At 40.5% G+C, this 22,945-nt stretch overlaps 1 protein-coding gene across 1 annotated transcript in view; it reads left to right on the plus strand.

The window, feature by feature from the left end:
• SORCS3 (sortilin related VPS10 domain containing receptor 3) overlaps nt 1–22,945 on the plus strand; it is a 437,279-nt gene that overhangs the window by 311,853 nt on the left and 102,481 nt on the right. Inside the window, exons 8-10 of the mRNA XM_047762685.1 lie at nt 2,745–2,834; nt 11,360–11,539; nt 21,324–21,470. Of these exons, the coding sequence (XP_047618641.1) occupies nt 2,745–2,834; nt 11,360–11,539; nt 21,324–21,470 (417 nt within the window). The remainder of the gene's footprint in view (nt 1–2,744; nt 2,835–11,359; nt 11,540–21,323; nt 21,471–22,945) is intronic.

Here is a 22,945-nt window from a genome sequence, read left to right on the forward strand (position 1 = left end):
TAAATAAGTGGCATCCAGAAACTCTCCAGGATCTCTGGGCCTTAACACTGAGATTTAAAGCATATGTTGGATTTGCGCAGTGCAGAGAGGGGCATGGCCAGGACAAAGGCAGAGCTGCAGGAGCCGGTGGATATGCTGAGGGCTGCTATAATATCTGAGGCCTGAAGAATCTCTGGGCTCCTTGGGCTTTGTGCAGCCTTTTAATATTTTAGATCATCCCATGGTGATTCTGAAGTGTAATTCCATCTTCATGACTTACTTAAGCAAAAATGCTCCCTGGGTGTGTGTGTGTTGGGGGGAGAGAGGTTGAAAGAGAGTGTGTGTCTCTCTTTGGGCAGGGCCATAACAGGCATGGCTAGGCTGAATTCCTGAGTCAGCGGGACTGCTCACCCTATCAAAGGCACCACTCTGTTCTCCCTCTGGATCCTCAGTAATTTGGAAACCCCACGGGCATTGCTGTGTGGTGCTGATAAAAAGCCCTGTGGTGCCGTCTCATCTTTCTCCCTATGGAGGTGACTGAGTCTTCTGGGGAAACACTTGTTTTCACTGCTGCTCTCTGCCTCGCATCAGTAGTGGAACTTGCTGCCTCTGATGCTGGTCTGATTCACTAAGGGTAAGGTTGGTGAGATTTAGGATGTCCTGCATAGAACTGACTTTTAAGCATATGATAGGTGACCAGAGCAGATACTTGGGGGCTTAAAAATTTTATCTCTGGGTAAAAGATCTGCTTGGAGGAGTGATGAAAAATGATTTAGAACTACATAAGAGCTGGTGGTTGTATAACGTTGTGAAGGTGCTAAATGCCACTGAATTATACCCTTTAAAATGATTAACTTTATGTTATATGAATTTTACCTTAATTTTAAAAAAAAGGTCATCACTGTAAGCACAAGATTCTGGAAAGTAACTACATTTCAGAGGAAGGCAGGAGTCAGGATAGGTGAGGAGCCCAGAGGCATAGGGGTGTGTGTCCATTGGCATTAAAGTTCGAGTTCTGCTCTGCTCCAAGTGTGGTCCCCCGACCACCCGTGTCAGCACCAGCTGGGAACCTATTGGAAAAGACAATTCTTGGACCCCACCCCAGACTCAGTGGGGCCCAGCAGTTGAGTTTTAGCAAGTTTTCCTGGTGATACTGATACGTGCTGAAGTTTAAAGACTATTGATCTAGTTCTTGGGTTAGCAGATATGTTTATATGTGTTGCTTTATAATTAAAAAATAAAGCCAAATTAAATAAGCAAATAAATATGATCATGCCAGGACTAATAGTGACTATGTTTAAAACCAAGGGTTATATTTTTATCTGATTCTATGAAGTCGAGATTTATTTTTAAAAGAAAAATAATAAAGACTTCTTGGCAGCTCATTGATCTTAATCTGTCAACATCCTGCCTCTAAGCCAACACAGAACAATATAGATTTAGAACAGATGTCTTATCAAAAAAAAAAGGCTTGAAGTATGAGACAAACATTATTCTAATTAGAAAATAGACATGTAAGGCTAGCAGTGAACCTCAGGGAGAAAGCCAAAATCTCCTCTTGGTTCACAGCCTATGTATTCTACCAAGTTCTTTCCAGGGTTCTGCTGTCACGCTCACTCGAACATCTGCTCTACCTGGCAGCTTTTGATGCCTGCTTTGTAAGCTTCTAATCCGAACAGGGCAAGGGGGAGTCATGGGAGATGGCATCTCTCTGAGTGAGGAGCGATGGGTGGCTTTCAATAGAGATGTCACACCCCTCATGCTCCCAGCAGCCGCTGTGGGTGGGTGCCAGGTTTAGACCAGATTCAGGGGACTGGACCATCTCCAGCAAGTGCCTGGGCCTCAGTGAGAATGGAGTGCATGCCTCTGGTAATTGCCTCCTGAGCACAGCCGCCTGGTTGCTATTGTCATCCTGCTATTTTCTCTGAACAGGCTATGTTGCCTTCTCCTGTGAATATTAATTTCCCCGAGTTAGGATAATTGTGCCAAGAGAAGCCATCTGCAGTGCTGTGCCACACTGGCAGGACTTTCCAACAGGCCCAGACCAGAGGGCCATTTCTTGGAGCGGTTTCTGGGTTCCTCTAAGAATCCATCTTTCCTGAGTAAGGTTTCAGATCTTGACTCCCCCACCTGTGAGTCAGTAGAACTGAGACTCAGATGTAGGATCTCTGATGTTCAAATTCAGCATTATTTCTCTGGCTTTGGACGCCTATAATTAACTTGCACATGGAAAGAATAAATAAATGTCTGCTTAATGCATGGCTTTGTAAATATGAAGGAAAAAAAATGTGCTCAGATCAAAAGTAAAATTAATTTCAAAGTAACAAGCTCTTTGAGCAATAGTAGTTATTCAGATTCAGAAAATATTTTTTGACAATCATGTCATCATTTCAATGGATTAAAAATGTTGGGGAAAAGGAGACAATATATAGATCATGGGTACAGCCCATATCAAGAGCTTCTCTGTTTTCAGTTGATGTTATCTATTAGGTGTGTATGTATGCAGAGCATGGTGACCAAATACAGAGCCCCTTCTTGCACAGATAGTGCCAGCCATGGGGAGAGAGTGTTGGAATTGCTAAGCACTGTGACATGGGAGCAACTCAAGTTATCTAGGGTTGGAGGTGTAAAGCCAACAAGGGCTATTCCCTAAAAGGTTGTTGCAAACCTATTGTGGTTGTTAATAGAGAGGCTGCTTCTGTCCTCTTTGTGCTGTCATCCATCCATAGCACTATCTGACCTTCCTGTATTTCCCCATGATCCAGGTGACAACAGGTGGGAGAGCCAGCTACTATGTGTCCTACCGAAGAGAGGCTTTTGCTCAGATAAAGCTGCCCAAGTACTCGCTGCCAAAGGTAAGTGCCACCCGCTGTCCTGGGTGCTGCCAGACAAAGCGGCAGGGAGAGGCTGCCTGGCTGGGCTGCAGAAAACTTGATCCCTGCCTGGGAGATGGCTGGCATTCAGCCTGACTTCCCACTGCGGGGATTGGCCTCTGCTGATGTTGCTGAATCTGGGTTCTGTGTTCCCCTCTCAGAAGGGTATGCAGACAAGAACTTTGATTTCCAAGATTCAAATATCAGGTACAACCTTGGGTCTTTTCCCCGGACTGGTGGTGAAAGGAGCACTAGCTTTGAAATCTCTTCTGGAGGCCCCTCCCTTTCACAATGGCCTTGCTGACCAATAGAGGGCCAGGCTCAGAATGGCCCAGGCAGAAGCCCTATCTATCTATATCTACCTGTTTATCATCTATCTGTCTGTCTGTCTGTCTGTCTCTCTGTCTTCTATCTACATACAGGTGCACAGGTGAACCTCATAGGCAGTACATTTATATTTAGTGCTAAATATAAATGTACTGCCTATGCTTCCACTCCTTTCTACCACAATGAGTAATTAAATAGGAATGATTTGCCATAATATCAAGTCATTGCATTTTAACTCCTCTATTGGAATATTATAAAACTTATGCTGAGGACCTCATTCCTTGTGAACAGTAGTTTCTGGGAGGAGATGGATCTTAGAACCTCAGTGTGAAATAGACAGGATATAATAGCATCCCCTATTGAAGCTGCAAAGAAGCAAAAAGTCTCAGGTTGGACATGTATCAAATGTAATGTTACAAAGACTTGTGTCTCTAAGCTGGTGCTAGGAAATGTATCATGAAAGGCTCAATGAGTGCAGAGAAAGAAGAGATTATGGGATAAGAAGGTAGATAAGTATCTACTCCCTGGTTGTGTTTATCCATGTGGTTGTTCATGTAAACATGCATGTATCCATTCATTCGCATGTTCCTTATTTTTTTCATCCATTGATCTAGTCTTTCTTCCATTTCAGTTTTCACTTTGTGCGAGGCACTGAACTAAGCTTTGTGGATAGAGTGGAAAGTGAGACACAGATATTTCCTGCCTGCGTGGAGCTTGTGTTATGGTAGAGAAGAGACACCAAAGAATTAATCATGGGTATAGGGAGTATTGTAGGTATAGAAGTCCAAAGGCCATTGTGACATAATTGTTGGAACTCATCAAATATGGGTATTGAGAGAAAGTTCCCTAAAGAAAATGACACTTCAGATGATTCAAGAAAGATAAGGAATTAACCCTGCAAACCAGTGTTAGGGAAACTAGTAAAAACTTTATACATTGGCCCTGTTTTTAAGAGAGTATGGTTCATTTAACAAACTGAAAAACCATCTTGAGAGAGACTGGGTTGCATACAGAGAGGTGGAGAGGCTGATGAGCTTGGCAGGGACCATAATAAGTAGCCTCTGGGACAATGGCCATCAACTTCTCATTTTCTCTATTCTCTATGTGAGTGGCTTTGTAAAACCAGTGTATAGGATCATGGTTGCCGGGAATTACTCATATTCTGTGAGTACCATGAGCTAACCAGTGGCATCACTGGAGCACTTCCCATCAGATATTCTAAACTCAAGCAGGAAAGATGTATTTCTGCTTTGAGAAGATGAGGAAGGAGAAGTTCATAATCATTTTCCTTTTGAAAGAGTATACTCCTAGCAGTAACCTGATGATGTCCATGTTTTGGCCCAGGGAAAAAAAAAATTCAAGAACTTTCCAAACCCTATAATCCATATAGGGTCTATTTTGTCTCTGTATGTTTGCATATTTTATGTACTTTTCACTTGCTCAGGAAAACAATTTACTCTCCTGAGCAGAGTGGCTGCAGGTGGGAACAAATGAAGCCTGGCATTGATCAGAACCCTAGAACACTCCATTAATGATTAGCAACCCCATGGCAATTTACTGTGGTGGACTACCATCCGTGCGGCCCCTCTTATAGAACTTCATCCAGAACAGCTTCTCATTAATATGAGGGCTGCTGTGAAAATAGCTGGATGGTTATCGATCCCCTTTATTAGTCGGCACTGGCCCAGATTTCCATAGCCTCTGCTGAGGAGGTGAGGACAGAGTGGGTGGAGGGAGATTGGTCTTTCCATTGTTTAAAAATGGAAATGGCTTTTAAGCAAGTTGTTGCCATTCCATGTGGTGCTGCAGCTGCTGCTGGGCATCTTGCTTAAAAACAAAAACACCTCTACTCCCAGCCTGTCTGTTCAGAAGATTCTCTCCTGGGGTGCTCCATGGTTTCATAGTATTTTGCAGGGAAGGAAATGAAGACGGTTAATAAAGGGTGCCATTATTAGGGGCAGCAACCTTGTGCTGAGATCTCTATAACCCAGCTCCTGGGCATCAGGTCAGTGCTTTCAGGCCAATGGCCATGAAAATTGCACACCAGTGGAGGGCTTGGAGGCAGATGGCAGGAGCCATGACACCTTGGGAAAAGGGGACCAGAGCTCCTGAGCAGAAATCCAGGATTTTCTTTCCAGCTCTGCTGCCTGTTTATCTGTGAGCCCAGGTCTTCCCATCTGTGGAATGGGCAACATGATACCATTTGGCAAAGTTGTGGGGATAAATCAGATGTCTCATTGTTGGTAAAATGTAAAGTGCTGGGCAGATCTAAACACCCACTGTGATCCGGGGCAAGTACTACTGACACTCTTAACCTGCCCGGCAAGTCCCTTGTGGGGTCACAGCCCAGGCTGCCTTTGGTCTCATAGTTACCTGCATCCCTGTATCACTCTGAGTCTGATAGACCTCTTCTTTTCTCTTATATGCTGGACTTGTTCTTAACTTGCTACTCTAACAGTCATTTCTACAAAAGGAAAACAATGTTTGTTTTCCTATAGAACTCAGTTTAGTGGTGACAATGTTGAACATGACTTGGCCCCAAGCTCCTGGAAAACAGCAACATTTAAGAAATCCCCTCACCCTTTTGTGTTCCTGGACATGGCTTACAACAAAGAAATCCCCTCCCTCGCATGTCCTGAGGAGACTCAGATGCCCCCGTGTTGTGTTTACCTTTGCCAAGACCAGATTCCTGTTTTTTGATCTCATAAATGATTAACTAAACTGTGTGTTCCCACTGATCAATCTGGACTAAATGCCTATTAATTTGACTTGACCAAATTTAAGTCTAGCTTTTCTCCTCTGAGAATCACCTGACCCTAAGCAGAACAATTTTCTCTTTTTCCATTTTTGTTTATCACAGAATATTGAACATAGTTCTCTGTGCTGTAAGTCAGACCTTGTTGTTTATTCATCCTATATATAATAGTTTCCTCTGCTAATCCCAAATTCCCAGTCCTTCTCTCCTCTGACTCCCCTCCTCCTTGGCAACCATAAGTCTATTTTTGATATTTATGATGCTGTTTTTGTTTCATGGATACATTGCTTTGTGTCATTTTTTAGATTCCACATATAAGTGATATCATACAGTATTTGTCCTTCTCTTTCTGAAATACTTTGCTATGTATGATAATCTCTCTGTTCGTCCATATTGCTGCAAATTGCATTATTTTATTCTTTTAATGACTGAGTAATATTCCATTTGTGTGTGTGTGTGTGTGTGTGTGTGTGTGTGTGTGTGTGTGTGTAGCATCTTCTTTATCCATTCTCTGTTGATGAATATTTAGGTTGTTGCCATGTCTTGGCTATTGTCAATAGTGTTGCTGTGAACATTGGGCTGCATGTATCTTTTTGAATTATAGTTTTGTCTGGGTATATGCCCAGGAGTGGGATTGCTGGATCATACGACAACTCTATTTTCATTTTTTTGAGGAACCCTCATACTGTTTTCCACAGTGGCTGCAACAATTTACATTCCCACCTTCAGTGTAATAACTTCCTGTTTAACTACACACCCCTCTCCCCATAGTTCATTCTAGCCTTGCTTTACTTTTCCCTCTACAAGTCATTCTTTTCTGCCTCTGAGGTGCTTTCAGATATTATGATCAGAGTGTTATCCCCATTGCAATAGGCTTTTCAAATAAAGTCTCTCCTTATCTAAGTTTAGGTTTGTTTTTGATGGTAGAATACAATTAATCCCATTTCGAATAATGAAAGAAAGGAGCAGGAAATATATTTTAGATAATTTATTACAGTGATCATGACACTGCTATTAACCTTTTCTGTAATTTCCTTAGGAAGATTTTTCTTAGTTTTTATGCTTCCCCAAATGCTGATTTGTCCTTCTTTGCTGTGTCCCTGCCACACGTCTTAAAGTGTTTTATGTAATTCTAACCTCTTTTTTCACTTCCTATTCACTCTTGAACCTGCTGCTTGTGGCTCTCAGCTCTTCCACACTCATTTCCCACTATTCCACTAAAAATCTGCCAGCCGTTGTTACCAGGGTCCACCGACATGCCAAATCCTATTAGATATCCCTCTGTCTTTATCTTTTTTTTTTTAACCTCTCTGGAGTATCTGACACTGTTGAGGGAAAAAAAGCCATATTTGATACATTTCCCTATAGCCGTTTTTTCCCCCTGGTCTCCTTTTCTGGATCCCCTTTCCTTGCCATCCTTAAAATTGTGTGTTCCTAAGTCCTCCTTGCTTTCTTCGTGGTTCCCGTGTGATCTCATCCCTTCTCGTCACCTGCTGTCTCCCATATCCCAGCGCATATATCTCCCTTAAATGCTGGACCTTATTGTTAACTGCCTATTTGAAGTACATTCCCTAAATCATCTCATTTAACAACTAAGCTCAAAGTCTCTACCCTTTGACCCTTGTTCTCTTCCTTTTCCCATGTTTTCTTACTTACTCCATTTATTTACTCCATCAACTTTTGTTGGATGTCAACCATATGCTCTGGGAAGTACTAAAAATGATAAACGAGAGAGACATAGCTTCTGCCCTCCAGAGCTTATAGTCTAATAAGAGAGGCAGACCTCACACACATAATTGTAATAGTGACTATTAGTTTTGATTCTAATGAGTACTTTAAAGAAAAAGCAGAAAATGTTTATAATTCAGGTACCTGGGATATTAAAGATATATCTGTCTCCTTGAACCCCCGTGGATTCTACCTCCTTAACATCTCTCCAATTCATTTCATAGGCTTCTCTTGGAGTAACTACTTCCTCAGTTCAGGTCTTGTGTGTTACTACCTAGATGGTTGCAACGATCTTTTAAGACTTCTTCCTGCCTCTAGCACTATACCACTTAACTTCATTCTTCACAATGCTCCCATATTGGACATTATCATTCAATGAACCTGATCTTCTTCACCAAAATCTGTGCATTAACCAACTCTAATCCTCCCTCTCCCCTGCTTAAAAATCTTATGTAAGATTTATACTTCCTTCAGGGTAAAACTTTGGTGTTCTATACAGACCCCCTTGTGATGTGGCCACTCTCTTCTCACCTCCCTTGGAGGAAAATTGCCTATGAGTGGTTCCAAGTTCCATGCATGTCCTTGAATGCTCTACTTTCTCTTCCTCTGCCTCCCCCCTCCCACCTGTAAGCCATTGTGCTCCTTTCACCAGTTGCAGTACCTCTACTATAGCCCTTAATCAAGTTCAGGAAAGGCCATACAAGTTTATGATGTTTCCACCACTGTGTGGGCATCTTATTGAGGTCAGGTTCTACATTTTAATACTCTCTGTATTTACATATGGTGTTTGGCACATGGCAAACACTTAAGAACATAGGCATTTTTGTAATGAATAAAGTTGCATTAGGCCCAGATTATAAGAAAATGTTTCAGTAAGAGGGTATTTTTACTGTTGTTCACCTAAGAAGTTACAGATTTAGGTTTTCAAAAAGCAGCTGTGATTCTCCCTAATGACTGTCTTGAGACTGTGTCAGGGGAGTATTATTTATAATTGTTCTAGTAAGGAAGTGACACATGCTTTGGAGTTAGATTAGGGTAGCAAGATGAAAGAAATAAGCTTTGTTAACATGCAGGTTCCTGTTGGACCAATTTTAGCTAATGATGCTTTACTTTATTATTAAAGGCTTATTATTTTGATTATTGGTTGACCTCTATTCAACTCTAAGACCTATTAGGAGAGAGAACAAATAGTTCAGAGCTTATCAAAAAGTGATTCCTCAAATTGCATGCACCAGAATCATTTGGAGGGCTTGCTCAGATGGTAGAATCCAAGGCTCCACCTCAGACATACTGAATAAGAATCTTAGGCAGAGGAACCCATGAGTCTGCGTGCTAGGAGGATCTCCAGGTCATTTTGATGCATACTAAATTGTGCTCCCACTGATAGTTTGGCTTCTTGATTCAGATAGTCTTGCATTCAAATCTCAGTAATACGATTTATTATGTAAATGGCTTTGACAAATTAAGAATTTATCAAGCAAACATTACATATGTCTATCTATTAGAGTGTTCTCTCATCTTAGAGTCTGGAATACCTGTTCACCAGGTAACACAGTCCCACTGCAGGTCTAAACTAAGAGGCACTCAGAGCAAATCTGCTGCCTCTAATCCTGACCATGCCCTAGTGTTTTAAGTTGTTTTTTTTCCACTTCTTTTACATTAGTTTAGTCTAAAATAACTTAGCTCGTTCATTTTTATGACCAAACATCTGGGAAAATCCAGGCATTTCTATTGCATTTTTAACAGGGTAAGTGAATTTAATCCGTATTTCCTGCAGCTGCTACTTCCCCTCCTACTGGGTTCTTGGGCTTTCATTCCACACCAACACAACACGATTTCATCACATGGTTTTTAAGAGTAAGCCTTATTTCCATTTTCAAGCAGCTCAGCAGGAACTTGTGATTCTACAAGGTGTGTAAGTAAGTGCAAATAAACAAGTGAGGTTTTCGTCAAGGTGACCTATGGAGTCGAAGGCTAGAGGCTGTGACCCAACAATCTCCAGTAAAAGATCCAGAACTTGTTTTTTCACTTTCCCCACCGCCCAGCTATCCAAATCAAATGAGTTTGTATCCTTTAAAAAAATCATCTTGGAGGAACTCTCCATGGTTCTGACATTAGAGACATTGCTGCCTCCTTTTCTTGTTGAAACCATTTCTAGGAAAGTTTGGTCAAATACAGAAAAGACTAGATCCACCCTAGTTATTTACTTACTGTCAACTCCATTTGCTTGTATTCGTAGTACCACACTGATTTCCACTACAGTGACAAGGGTGCCTCCTCCCCCTACCCCAAATGGAAGTACTCTTATTTTGTCAAGTATTTATCCAGGCCAGTATTTCCTCCTGACAGTGTAAATTCCTTAGACAAGGATTTTAATTTATGATAATCTTTGTACAATGCCTATATGCAGACTGCATTTATAAACTATTTTGAGTTGTGAACTATTAATTTGATTTTAGAAATGATCCATCCAGGCATAGAAACTAAAGTGACTTCAGGGACCAAGAAGTTAACATCAATATGAAAGGGCAGATCATTGGAACCTTTGGGCATGCAAAGCTAAGATTCCAATGAATGCTAACTCCACCTAAAACTACTACATTTCAGGTATTTGATAGATGCTATGGTCAAACCAAACCATTGTGATTCATAGTCATTCCATGGGTCATTGGTTTGCAACTTCTGAGCTGGAGGCTATATATACAAATAGTTAGAAGCTACCAATTGTATTAAAGTCATCCCACAGAGGCTCAAAACATGGTTTGACTGCTTACAAGTTATATAATCTGAGGTCAGTTGGTAAACCTCTACATGCCTTAGCTTACTCCTAAATAAAATGATTATAATCATACCCCTTCCATTACAGAATCATTTGGACTTTTAATTAAAATAATTCATTTAGATGACTGAATATGTTCCCAAATGTTAGCTATTGAAATGAAAACCCAGTCTCTTCACATTTTTGGTGAGAAAATGGAAGATCGGGGAAACTGACACATTCAATATCATATAGCTAACTTATAGCAGAGCTTATATTATGACCCAGAACACTAAATTCCAGGTTTAATTGCCTTTCCTCTTTATTTGTGGTTTTCAAATATTACTTTATTACCAGCAGAAACCCCCTCACCCTTTACTCCTAAGATATAACACAGAACTCCAGGATACAATAGGTCTAAGTAGTGCTGCTCTGTTTTAAACTGAGTTGGATGCTCGGAGCCCTGCCCATTTGCTATGCCTCCATGCCACCCTTCCTGCTATCCCCATGACTAAATATTCCAAAGAATGTATGAAAACTTCTACACTAAAAAGTTTGAAATCATGAATGAAGATCTAATAAAGGGATAGGCCCTGTCTTTTTTTGCATGTGTGTCTCCTCTTGCAAGGCTGTGTGTCTCCATGAGTACTAACACTAATTTCCAGTTATAGAAATAAAAAATGAAAGTGGATGGATCCCTCGAAGCCATGGAAAATGATACCCACCAAAGCCCCTTACACCCATCTTACTGTTGCTTAGGAAGGAACAGAAATCATGAGGCTCATAGTTTATAGCCGTGGCCCAACAAAAAATTGTTTAACATTGCCTATAACTCAAGCTTTTTCTCAACCATTTCATAAGTCATGGTAATTATTCTGGGTCCAGTGGGCAGGGAGATATGGAGATCTGCTCCCTTACAGGCCTTCCATCTTCTTATAGGACATGCACATCATCAGTACCGATGAGAACCAAGTGTTTGCAGCCGTCCAGGAATGGAACCAGAATGACACATACAATCTCTACATCTCAGACACACGTGGGATCTACTTCACCCTGGCCATGGAGAACATTAAGAGCAGCCGAGGACTAATGGGAAACATCGTTATTGAATTGTACGAGGTATGTAGCCAAGATTATCCTGCACCTGGATCTGACTTTCTCTTTCATGAGTTTTAAATGTATGAACACAAGCTTTGGAGTCAGATAGTCTTGAGTTCAGATCTCAGTTGTGCACCTAGTGATTGGGTGACTTTAGGCAAGGGATTTAACTCTTCCGTGCCTCAATACCATTACCTGAAAAATGGAGATGTTATTTAATAAGATTATTGTGAGAATGAGAGAGATGTTTGTAAAGCATTTAATGTGGTGTCTGACTCAATAAGCCTTCAACAAATGTTGCTAAAGTTGACGTTCATATATGTATATGTGTGATTACAAGCCAGAAGTGAAAGTAATAGACCTCTGTGATCTCTTAAGTACCTTTTTCAATCCTATGCTTCCTTTTATGGAGGGAGTAGTGCCATTTATATACATGTATATCTCTAGGTATCTATGAATCTATGTATCTATCTATCTACTTTACAGCTGCACCTGTGGCACATGGAAATTCCTGGGCTGGAGGTCAGAGTTGCAGCTGCCAGCCTATGCCAAAGCCACAGCAACAGCAGGTCCAAGCTGCATCTGTGACCTATGTCATAGTTTGCAGCAATGGCAGATAACCCACTGAATAAGGCCAGGGATCAAACCCACATCCTCATATACACTATGTTGGGTTCTTAACCCAGTGAGCCACATGGGAACTCAAGTAGTGCTATTTATATTCTTTAAATTATTTGGAAAGTCAGTGTTCTGTGAACAAATTTATAGGAAAGGAAAGAAAATATTAGTGGTGGGAGTGAGGGTTTCCCTAAAGTGCCACTAGATGCCAACACCTGTGCATGAAGAAAAACTGGCATTAACTTACATTGTCTTTCTTTCTTTCTTTTTTATTATTATCACCTTTATTGAGTTTCCAATTCTATTGAATTTCTGTTTTAATGTGATCACCAATTAAAGGATAATTTATCTAGGAAACCAAATGACAACATTTAGGAACTAGATTAAAAAAAAAACAAAAGCAAAAACAACTTTACTGTATAATAGAAATTGAAGAAACTTTATAAATCAACTATACTTTAATTAAAAAAATCTAAAACAAAACAAAACAAAACAAAAGCAAAACCAAAAAAACATTGTTTCAGTGATCCTAAATCTGTAGTGTTTATTTATACCTCCAGAAACAGTGTGTGACTTTTGTCAGTCCTGGCCACAGTGGAAGAACTTAACTGACCACTTCAACCTGATGGGTTGATTTGAGTTTTAAAAGTGTGTCTTATTATCCAACATTCACTAGTGACTGGTGTCAGGCTGTGCTGGCTGAGGTCATTCATTCATGGCAGGATGAGTTGTCTGTTGCGGATGGCAGCCTCAGATGGCTTGGGTGTGCTACTCTATTGTGAGTTTTCCTCTTTGAGAAGTGGGAGCTGCTTTCAGAACCTGAGGACCAGTGCCTGGGTTTTTGCTTTGCAGTGGTCTCTTCTGGGTGGTGCCTATCAGAATTCCAGCATCCCTATCCTGGTATCTAAGCTGGCTTCTCAATTACTAAGAGTGGTAGAAACATATAAGATTACAATTATTTTATTAGGTAGAAGGAATGTTACACAAAGCCATGTGGCGAATGGAAGTACTTTAAAAAACAGACAGAAGTGAATTTCATTGGGTATAAAACAAAATCGGTAGAAATACTCTGATTTTCTGGGATGTAGTAGACAAGTGCTGAAATAATTCCCTTAGCAACAAGGTCCCAGCTTGGGAAATGGCCTAGATTTCTTCCTTAAATTGTAAAAACTGGAAGAGATGACTAAGGGGTGTAAATGGCTTTGGGAAGCTTAACTTTTCATGCCGCTAATCACACGAGGAGGCAGAAATACATCTTTGTTATTGGGCAGTAAATCACATCTGTGGGAAGGTTTGGCTGAATGTTCCCAGGACTGAGGCTATTCCTGTTTGCACCAGTAAGCCTATAGAGGTAAGAGGATTATTCACACTCCTATGACCAGACACTAATAGGGGAGGTGGACATTGCTTCAGATGACCTTTCAGTTGAGAAATCCCTGTTTCTCTGACTCTATTGATGTGGTGGGTGAGTTTACCATTGTGCCATTCATTTTCTAAAAGAGGGTGCCTGAAATTCCTTGGTCATCTAGAACAGTGAGACATTCTGACCTGAAGTGGAGCATGAATAAAAATGAAGAATGTACCAAGATACATGTAATATTTTTTTGTCTTGCTAAAGTCAGTCTTATTGGGGGGGGGGGGGGAGAAAGGTAAGATATCATTGCAGCCACAGAGAAGCAAGATGTACCAGGCAAGGGAACGTCTCTAAAACCAATTCTGTTAAGCTTGTTCTCCATTCATTTTTATCAGGGCTTCTGTGACCCTGCATTTTGTTCAAGCCCATAGGGAAAGCAGGAGAAATAAGAGTTCTTACCCTCAGAGCCTGCGTTCTAGTTTGTTGGACTCTGAAGGGGTCAATAAACAAAGTTCCTCTTTTACCTGCCCAAGATTGAAACCAGTTGAAACAGGAAAAAAAAAGGTGAGACAAAAGGACATCAAATGTCAGCTTTCCTGTTTTTAAAAGCATGTGGGAGGACGTGGTCTTACTAATACTGCTCCCCAGAACTGGACTCATCCATCCAGTCACAGGCAGAAACAGTGAATCAAAATCTCTCCCGTGGAAGACTGTCTCTAACAACACAGCATTGAGGTACAGAGGATGTGATCTTTGCAGGCAGATCCCGAAAATAGTTGAGTTAGGGATGTGCTGTACATGCCCAGTTCTTTTTCTCAGTGTTACCAATCTGATTATTAGTACTTTTGCCCTGGGGATGAAGAAGTGAAGAAGTGGAAGCTATCCCAAGTGCCAAGAATAGCGTAAGCCAAGAATTGGACAGATGGTGTAGATTTGTAAGACTGTGAGCTAACCCATCTAATTGTGTAGAATAGATGGTTGTCAGATACACGAATGAGTGCTAGATAAGTAGTTGGGATTCAGATTCTAGAAGGCATTTAATACCAAGGGAAAACATTGTATCCTGACACTATCTATATCCATGAGCATACTGAAGGTTTTTAGAGGGTGGTGCTATTTTGCACCTGGATATACATTCTATGACTTGGAGATAAAGCTCAATTTAATTAGTCTCTAGGCATCATTAGACTTTAACCTTCTTCACTGGAGATTCTCATAGAAACTGAGATTGTGTACCATATGGCAAGTTAGCAAAGAGACTATAATTTTTCTGGACTCTGAATGCCCTTGAGTAATACAGCTGGAAAAAAAAAAAAAACAGTAAGCTTTCACATTCAATTCAGCTAAATTAGCAAACTTTCATGGAGTGTATTTTGTCTGATGAGGCCAGTACATGAGACTCACAAGCTCCTGGGAAGATATAAGCGACTCTAGTAGGGTAGTGATCACAGACTAACCTGTATTAGAGATATGATTCCTGCATGTTAGAGGATCACTAAAAAGGAATTGTTAATTCTAACTCGATGAATGTGGGGAGACTTGCATATGAGTAGGTTTAAATGATGAATTGCCAGAGCATAAGAGAAAGGCATGCCTAGTAAATTTCTAGCATGAGAAGAGGACCACAGTCTGATGAGCAGAGGTCCATTTTCCTGGAATGTTGAATGACCTTGGAAAAGGGATAAAGGGATAAAGATGCTAGTAAAGAGCTTGACTGAAGAGTTGGGTATTTATTCTCTGGGCTAGTATTTCTCTATATTTTTCCCTTACATCTGGCGAATTATAATCGTATGCATGATGTATTCCCTATGCCAAGTTATTTTGTAGCTCTATATTATAATGTAACGTATGATTACATCTGTTTTCCCTTAGCTCTATGTTATAATGTAACATATGATTACATCTGTTTTCCCTTGTCTGAAATGTCAGATTTGCCTTCAGTTAACACACATGTGAGGTGGTTCAAGCTGACTCTGGCCCCTCACAGCTCATGGCATGTCACTCCATCTTCCACATGGAACTCTCAAGTCTCTTCTTGACATTGAAAAGAGAACAAAGAAAGTGAGAATTTATTTGAGAATTCACCTTGAAGATCTTGGCTTTTCCTTTACTGTGGGTGCAATTTACGGTTGTAGAGAGAGTCTTTTGTGTTCTGTTCAATTCCTGTCTCAGAGAACAATATTGTCATGGCTGTAATTACATAATCAGGGGAGAAAATAATTCTTGAAGGCCAAATAATAATCTTTTCTTTAAGGCGTCAGAGCCCATCTCATCAAAACAAGGCTGGTGTTGATGGTGAATGTAGTTCATTACGTGTGTTCACCATTCTTCTTATGACACTCTTCATAGAGAGCTCTGTTGTGGTTTTTTGACATCTCTAACTATAAACTACATTTCTTCTTAGTTGTCCTCCACTGATAAATCAGGTAACAAATATCCTTTCCAACACTCTCAGTTATATTATGGAAATATGCTCTGAGATGCTGCATTTTCTTCAGTATTTTCCTCATCTAACTTGTAACTCTGTGTAATAATAACAGCACACCATGTAATGCCTTAGACTGGCATTGTTGAATAAATATATAATACAGCTACACATGCACTTTAAATTTTTTTGAAATATAGAAAAAAGTAAAAAGAAACAGGTAAAAATAGTTGTAATAATACATTTTATTTGGCCAAAATATCCAAAATTCTATCATCTCAGTATATGATTAATATGAAAAATTACTAATGAAGTATTCTATGGTTTTTCTTGTCATACTAAGTCTACAATATCCTGGGTATAGTTTACACTTCCCAAGTACATCTCAATTCGTATGCTAAATTTTCCCCATAAATACTTGATCAGAATTTACATTTCATAAAATTTATGGTAGAAGTAGATTCAAGTTATTCCAAACATACTTAAAAGTTTGCCAATAACTGGACCTGGTATTGGTTTTTAAAGTTAAGTTTAAATTCATTAAAATTAAATAAAATTCAAAGTCAGTTTCTTAGTCCCATTGTCCACATTTCAAATTTTCAGTAGCCATATGTGGCTAGTGGCCCTGATATTAAAACTCTTAACAGTTTATATACTCTTTCTTATCTATCACAATATCTCCTTGTGGTAGATATCATTCCCTGTTGTCCACATGAGGGTACAAAGATGCACAGAATTTGCTAACTTGGCTCAGATCACAGGGCTAACAAGTGGTAGAGCTGTGTTGGAATCAACCCAAGTCTATTTGACCAAAACACCCCAAGTACTTCCTACTATGCATTTTCTCACATTCATTTTTTTTTTAATTGAGATATAGTTCATGTATAGTAAAATGTACCCTTTTGGTTCCATGAGTTTTGACAGGAGTATTTGCATCTACAGTCATAATCAAGATATAACAAACACAGAGGATATTGTCCCAAAATATCCCCTCTTACGGCCCATTTGTGGTCACCCTCCTCCCATCCAAAGTTACTGGCAAACCAATCTGATTTCTCTCTCTCCATCCAATAGTTCCTTTTCTTGATTTCATATGAGAGAAATTATATAGTAGGTAGCCTTTTGAGTCAAGCTTCTTTCACTTAGCTCATTGAGACTCACCCATATTGTTGAATATCAATCAATGCTCCCTTCTTTCTGCTGCTGAGTAGTACTGTGTTGCCTGGGCATTTCCTCATTTGTTTAGTTACTCATCACTTGAAGGTCATTCAAGTTGTTTCCAGTTTTGTGTGATTTTTGAATAAAATTTCTGTGCACATCCATGTGAACTTAAGTTTTTCTTTTTTTTTTTTTTTTTTGTTGTTGTTGTTGTTGCTATTTCTTGGGCCGCTCCCACGGCATATGGAGGTTCCCAGGCTAGGGGTTGAATCGGAGCTGTAGCCACCGGCCTAGGCCAGAGCCACAGCAATGCGGGATCCGAGCCGGGTCTGCAACCTACACCACAGCTCACGGCAACACCGGATCGTTAACCCACTGAGCAAGGGCAGGGATTGAACCCACAACCTCATGGTTCCTAGTCGGATTTGCCAACCACTGCACCACGACGGGAACTCCCAAGTTTTTCTTTCTTACATGTAAATACCTGGTAGTGGAATTGCTAGGTCAAATGTAAGTATATGTTTATAAAAATTGACCAAACTATGTCTTAAGTGGCAATGTTATTTTGTATTCCCACTGGAGATGTATGTGATTTCTAGTTTGCTTCACATCTTCACCAACACATGGCATTATCAGTTTTCTGTGTGTGTGTCTGTGAGTATGTGTGTATCTGTGTGTATGGGCATGTTGTGCACATGTGTGCATGTTTACACATTCCTTTCGGGACCTAGTTGTAACTTGTTAGTTTCATTTAAATTTCCTAATGATTAATTATCTTGACCTCTCTGAGGATGGAGAAAATGAAACTCTCTGAGCCATCCTTAGTGTTCTGTCCTCTTTGCCTATCTTACTGGTGTTTCATTGCATTTCCATTTTCTAGTGCCTGCCCTCCACCCACTGCTTTATTATGACCTTTATTGTGGTCCTTCCTTGGCCAGATGGACAGCTACTTATAGACTCCAAGGGGACATTCTTCCCAAGCTGACCTTCATTGGCTGCTCACCACAGGAACAACTCTAGGGACAGCCCAAAGCAGACCATGGTAATTGCTTTTCCCAGCAGAGCCCTGGATTCCTTGTCCTTAGGGCTCAGGAAGGTGAACAACAGATGACAATGCCACCTGGACTCAGTGCTCTGCCAAGGGGCTGCTGTCAGTGTCCCTTTGTACCTCAGATTGATTCCCAGAGGAAAAGTGGGCCATGCAGGCCTGATATCTTGTACTACCCTCTTCTATGGGGACCTCCACAAACTGGTACCTTTCTCCTTGAACTCTTGGGGCCAACAGCAGCCAAAAAGCAGGTCTGCTTCCAAACTACTGTGGGAAGACACCCATTTAAGTCTATCAGATTCCAAGTACCTCTATTGATGGAGAAGAGTTAAAATGTATGTCTCATTCTCCTACTTCTTTACATTGTATATAGTGGGGCTTAGTAGTGTTTTTTGAATCTTTTGTGTGTGTCAGAGATATATATTTAGCAACTTATGTACATGTACATACATGTGTGGGTGTGAGTCTACTTGACTGTGACATAAATATATTTCATACTTGGGTTGCAGTCCAAAAATTTGAAAGCTTTTGGCTTAAGACACAGAAAGTAAGGTGCCCTCCAAACTTATAATCTATTTGTGCAAGAGATGGAGCCAAGAGGCAATTCAACAATAATGTTAGAACTTTTACCAATCCAAATACAAATGGAAAGTGTTGTATTTTTTGCTGTTTTTATTGTTCTTGTTGTTTGTATGTTTGTTTTTTCAGACAGGAGAGAGTTTTCTTTGGTGTTATTTGCAACTGCAAAAGAAATATCTTCAGGAGTGCAGATGGGCTCCTTCAAAATCTCTCCTTCCTGTAGCTTTTCAATCTCCATTCTCCTGATTTTGCTCTCAGACTATGTGGGGCACACAGAAAATACCTGCCTGAGTGGTGGAGTTCTCAATGGGAGTAGGGTAGTATAAGATTGACATATTATGTTTTCCAAACATGCCAGAAGAATACAAGAAGCAACCGAGTGGCTAGTAATTCATGCTGGAATGCATTGAGCTTGGGGGCTGGGGCTGGGGGTGGGGGAGATACAGAAGCCCCAAATGAGCAGACTCAAGAGTCTGAGTCTGACCTGTGTGTGTCCTAGAAAGTAGATAGCAAGGCTCTGGGTGCATGTTGGATGGTGGGACAGGGGTGAGGGGGGGAGCTGGCTTAAGGAGAGAGTGCTATGGAATCATTATCTTGTGGTCCAACAGAAAAGGCACCAGCTCTGTGTTTAAGAAGAATAGCAGAGAAGGCTCTAAGGAAACAAAGATTCCATTCTCTGTGAGGAATAATTGGTAATCAGGTTTAAGAGAAACACCTTTGTAATTGGTCTTAAAAACTGGGGTGATCTGAAGGTCTCACAGTCCCTGGATGAGCAGTAAAGATACTAGTCTTCCTGAAATAACACTGATTTTAAGCAGCTAGAGCAGGGACAGTACCTCCAGGGAAGGGCATGACTCTGACACCACTGCCCTTCCCACATGCTGGCTTGTCTTTACCCACCCTCTGGTCTAGTTAGGGAATCTAATCAATGCCATTATTGGCTTTTTGTCAAACTCCCCTGGTGGTATCCTTCCCAGATAATGCTCTTGCCCTCCTGACATTCTCTGTCTTTTTTCTTGTTGTTGTTGTTTTGGGGTTCTTGTTTTGTTTTGTTTTGTTTCTTTTCATTCATTTCATTCTCTATTCTCTTTCAAGGCCAGTCATGTTACTTAAAAAAACAAAACAAAACAAAAAAACGTCTTATTTCATCAACTAAAATATGCCATTAAAAAAAAAAAAAGAACTTATTTCCATGAAATTCTTTCCCTTTGCTCCCACTGGCATCCTCTCAGAACTGCGGTAAACCTCAATTTTCAATGTCCTTCAAAGAATGGAGATAACTAAAATTAAAATTTTCACATATCTGAGTGTTATCAGAAAACTTGCCCTTCCACCTCTTGTTTTTATATATTTAAACAATTTGGACTCCCTTTGCTTTGGAACATGCTGAAACTTGAACAGGAAGTGAAGGGAATCTTTCTTTGACTTAGAGTGTTGTCATGCTAAATATCTCTTCTTATTGCCCAGATGTAGGCATAGAAGAAATAAAAGTGAGTCAAATCTGTACTTACTCTTGAACCAACCCTTCTGGATCATAAATCTCCTAGCTCTCTATCTATGTGTTTTGCGGTGATGCTCTTCTCTCTTCATAATATCAAGGGCGTACAGACCTCCGTACATCAAGGACCCTGGCAATAGTTCTCTTTGTTATCTGTGGTATCCTTTATAGGTGACTGAGGAAAAAAAAAAAGGAAAGGAATTTTTTATTCCACCTCTTTCAACCCAAAGATGGTATGGGAATTACCCAAAAGTCACATAGTGATATAGTGGGACAGCCAGAGACAGGGCCTGGTCTCCAAGCTGGGTCATCTGCCTAAAAATATCTACCTTGCCTTGAATCAGGACACCTGGACTTCTACAACTATGAATTATACCTTGATGCTTTGCAAACCTGTCTATAAGCCCTTTCTGAGCAAAATGCCATGCTCTCTATTATTTATTTATTTATTCATTTATTTTTAACTTTTATTGAAGTATAGTTTACAATGTTTCAAATGTACAGTAAAATGATTCAGTTATGTATTTTACATACATTTTATATGTTATATATGATATATATCATATGTATTATTTTCAGTAATATATTTTATATAATGTTATCTATATAATTGAAATATATACAATATGTTCTTTTATATATTCTTTTTTTGGATTGTTTTGCATTATAAGGTATTATAAGATATTGAATTGAATTTCCTGTGCTACACAGTAGGTCCTTGTTGGTCATCTATTTCACATATAGTAATGTGTACCTGTTAATCCCTAATGTTCTATGGAAGGAGTAGCTCCCTCGGTTGTCATCAGCCACTCCCACCCCAAAGGGAATGTTGATCATTGATTAAGGATAAGGTCCTCTGAATAATGTGCAGAGACTTGTAGAGTGGGGAAAAGCAGATGAGTAAGAGGGGAGTGGGGCTTTTGGTTTGTGGGGGTAGGGAACAGAGGGGAACTTAAACTTCTCCGAGACCACGTGGTATATGACATTTGTCACCACGCCCTTCACCTTTTCCTCTTTTGTACCCCCAACATGCTGTGGAAGATGCTGGGGCTTCTCCTAGGGATTCTCCCAAACTATAGGTGTTTTGGCCCAACATGCTTCTCCATGTCCCACCTTTTTTCCTAGGTAGCAGGTATCAAAGGGATATTCCTGGCAAACAAGAAGGTGGATGACCAGGTGAAGACATACATCACGTACAACAAGGGCAGGGATTGGCGTCTACTGCAAGCTCCAGATGTGGACCTGAGAGGAAGCCCTGTACACTGTCTGCTGGTCAGTCCCTCAGCCTCACGTGAGACCACAGGGCAGGCTGGTTACCCTGGGGATGCTGGGGATGGATAAATTCCTTCAAAGAGGCCTTGGAAACTGGCTGGTGCTGGACAGGGATTTCCTACAACTTCCAGGGCATTGATTTGTGGACACAGACTGCCTTATCACTTGGAGGGAAAGTTCTGCTGAATTCCACAAGCTTTTACTGAGAATATACTATGTGGTCCAACTCCTAATAAGATAAGTAAACACAAGAGAAAGAGCCAGGGGCTAAGGATGCCAAACAGAGCTCAGTAGTGGGTAAATACCTATTAGCTGATGCTGATATGATACAATTTGATAAGTTCTTGATAGTGGTCAAGGTAAGCAAGAGTTGCCTTGGAAGCCCAAGAAATGTCAGGCTGGTAGGTCCACATGGAGCAATAGTTAATCTCTCCCATTCCCAGGGTTCCAGCTATATGGAATATTAGGGTGGCCACCATGGAAGACATGATGTATAAGATACTGTCTCTGTCCTCAGGGGCTGCAGTGAGAGATGGGGAGGGAAGAAAGGTAATTAACAGTGAAATTCACAACCCTCAGTGAGTTCTTACAGAAAACCTATGTGAGAAATGTTTTCAAGGACTCAGAAATGGTTATGTTTCTCCTTCACAAAATAAGTTGCCTTTTACCACTTACTAAAAAGGTTTATCAACCATATATCATATTCTAGACATTATGTTAAAAACTGGAAATCTAGTGTTAAATAGGACAAAAAGGATATTTTCCATTTTGTAGTTTTAAGTCTAGCTCCATGTTTTTGGCTTAGGGTCCTAGGGAGGTCAGAGTCAGGTGCCTGCCTACCTCTGGGAACCGGTCACAGCAAGAACTTTTTTCCCCAAACCTCACCCATGGATTCATCTTATTTTATTATTCTTTTTTTTGTCTTTTTTTTTTGTCTTTTTTGTTGTTGTTGTTGTTGCTATTTCTTGGGCCGCTCCCACGGCATATGGAGGTTCCCAGGCTAGGGGTCGAATCGGAGCTGTAGCCACCGGCCTACGCCAGAGCCACAACAACGCGGGATCCGAGCCACGTCTGCAACCTACACCACAGCTCACAGCAACGCCGGATCGTTAACCCACTGAGCAAGGGCAGGGACCGAACCCGCAACCTCATGGTTCCTAGTCGGATTCGTTAACCACTGCGCCACGACGGGAACTCGGATTCATCTTATTTTATTAACCTAATTTTCTCTTTTTCCTAGTTTCACAATGTGCTCATTTTTATTTATTATGGGCCCTACATCTCTATAAATCCCCAATCCTTTTATAGAAGCTCACATAGGGATGAACAAGTAAATGAATAAAGAACATAAACTTACATGAGTTTTAGATCATGGCTTCAAACATTTTAAGTAAAATTTGAAGTGAAATTACAGACAGGAGCCAAATACATAAAGCAGAAACAGAGACTACCTGATTGAAGAAGAGGGTAGGGGA

Source organism: Phacochoerus africanus, chromosome 15 (genome assembly GCF_016906955.1).
Source record: "Phacochoerus africanus isolate WHEZ1 chromosome 15, ROS_Pafr_v1, whole genome shotgun sequence".
NCBI classification, from domain to species: Eukaryota; Metazoa; Chordata; class Mammalia; order Artiodactyla; family Suidae; genus Phacochoerus; species Phacochoerus africanus.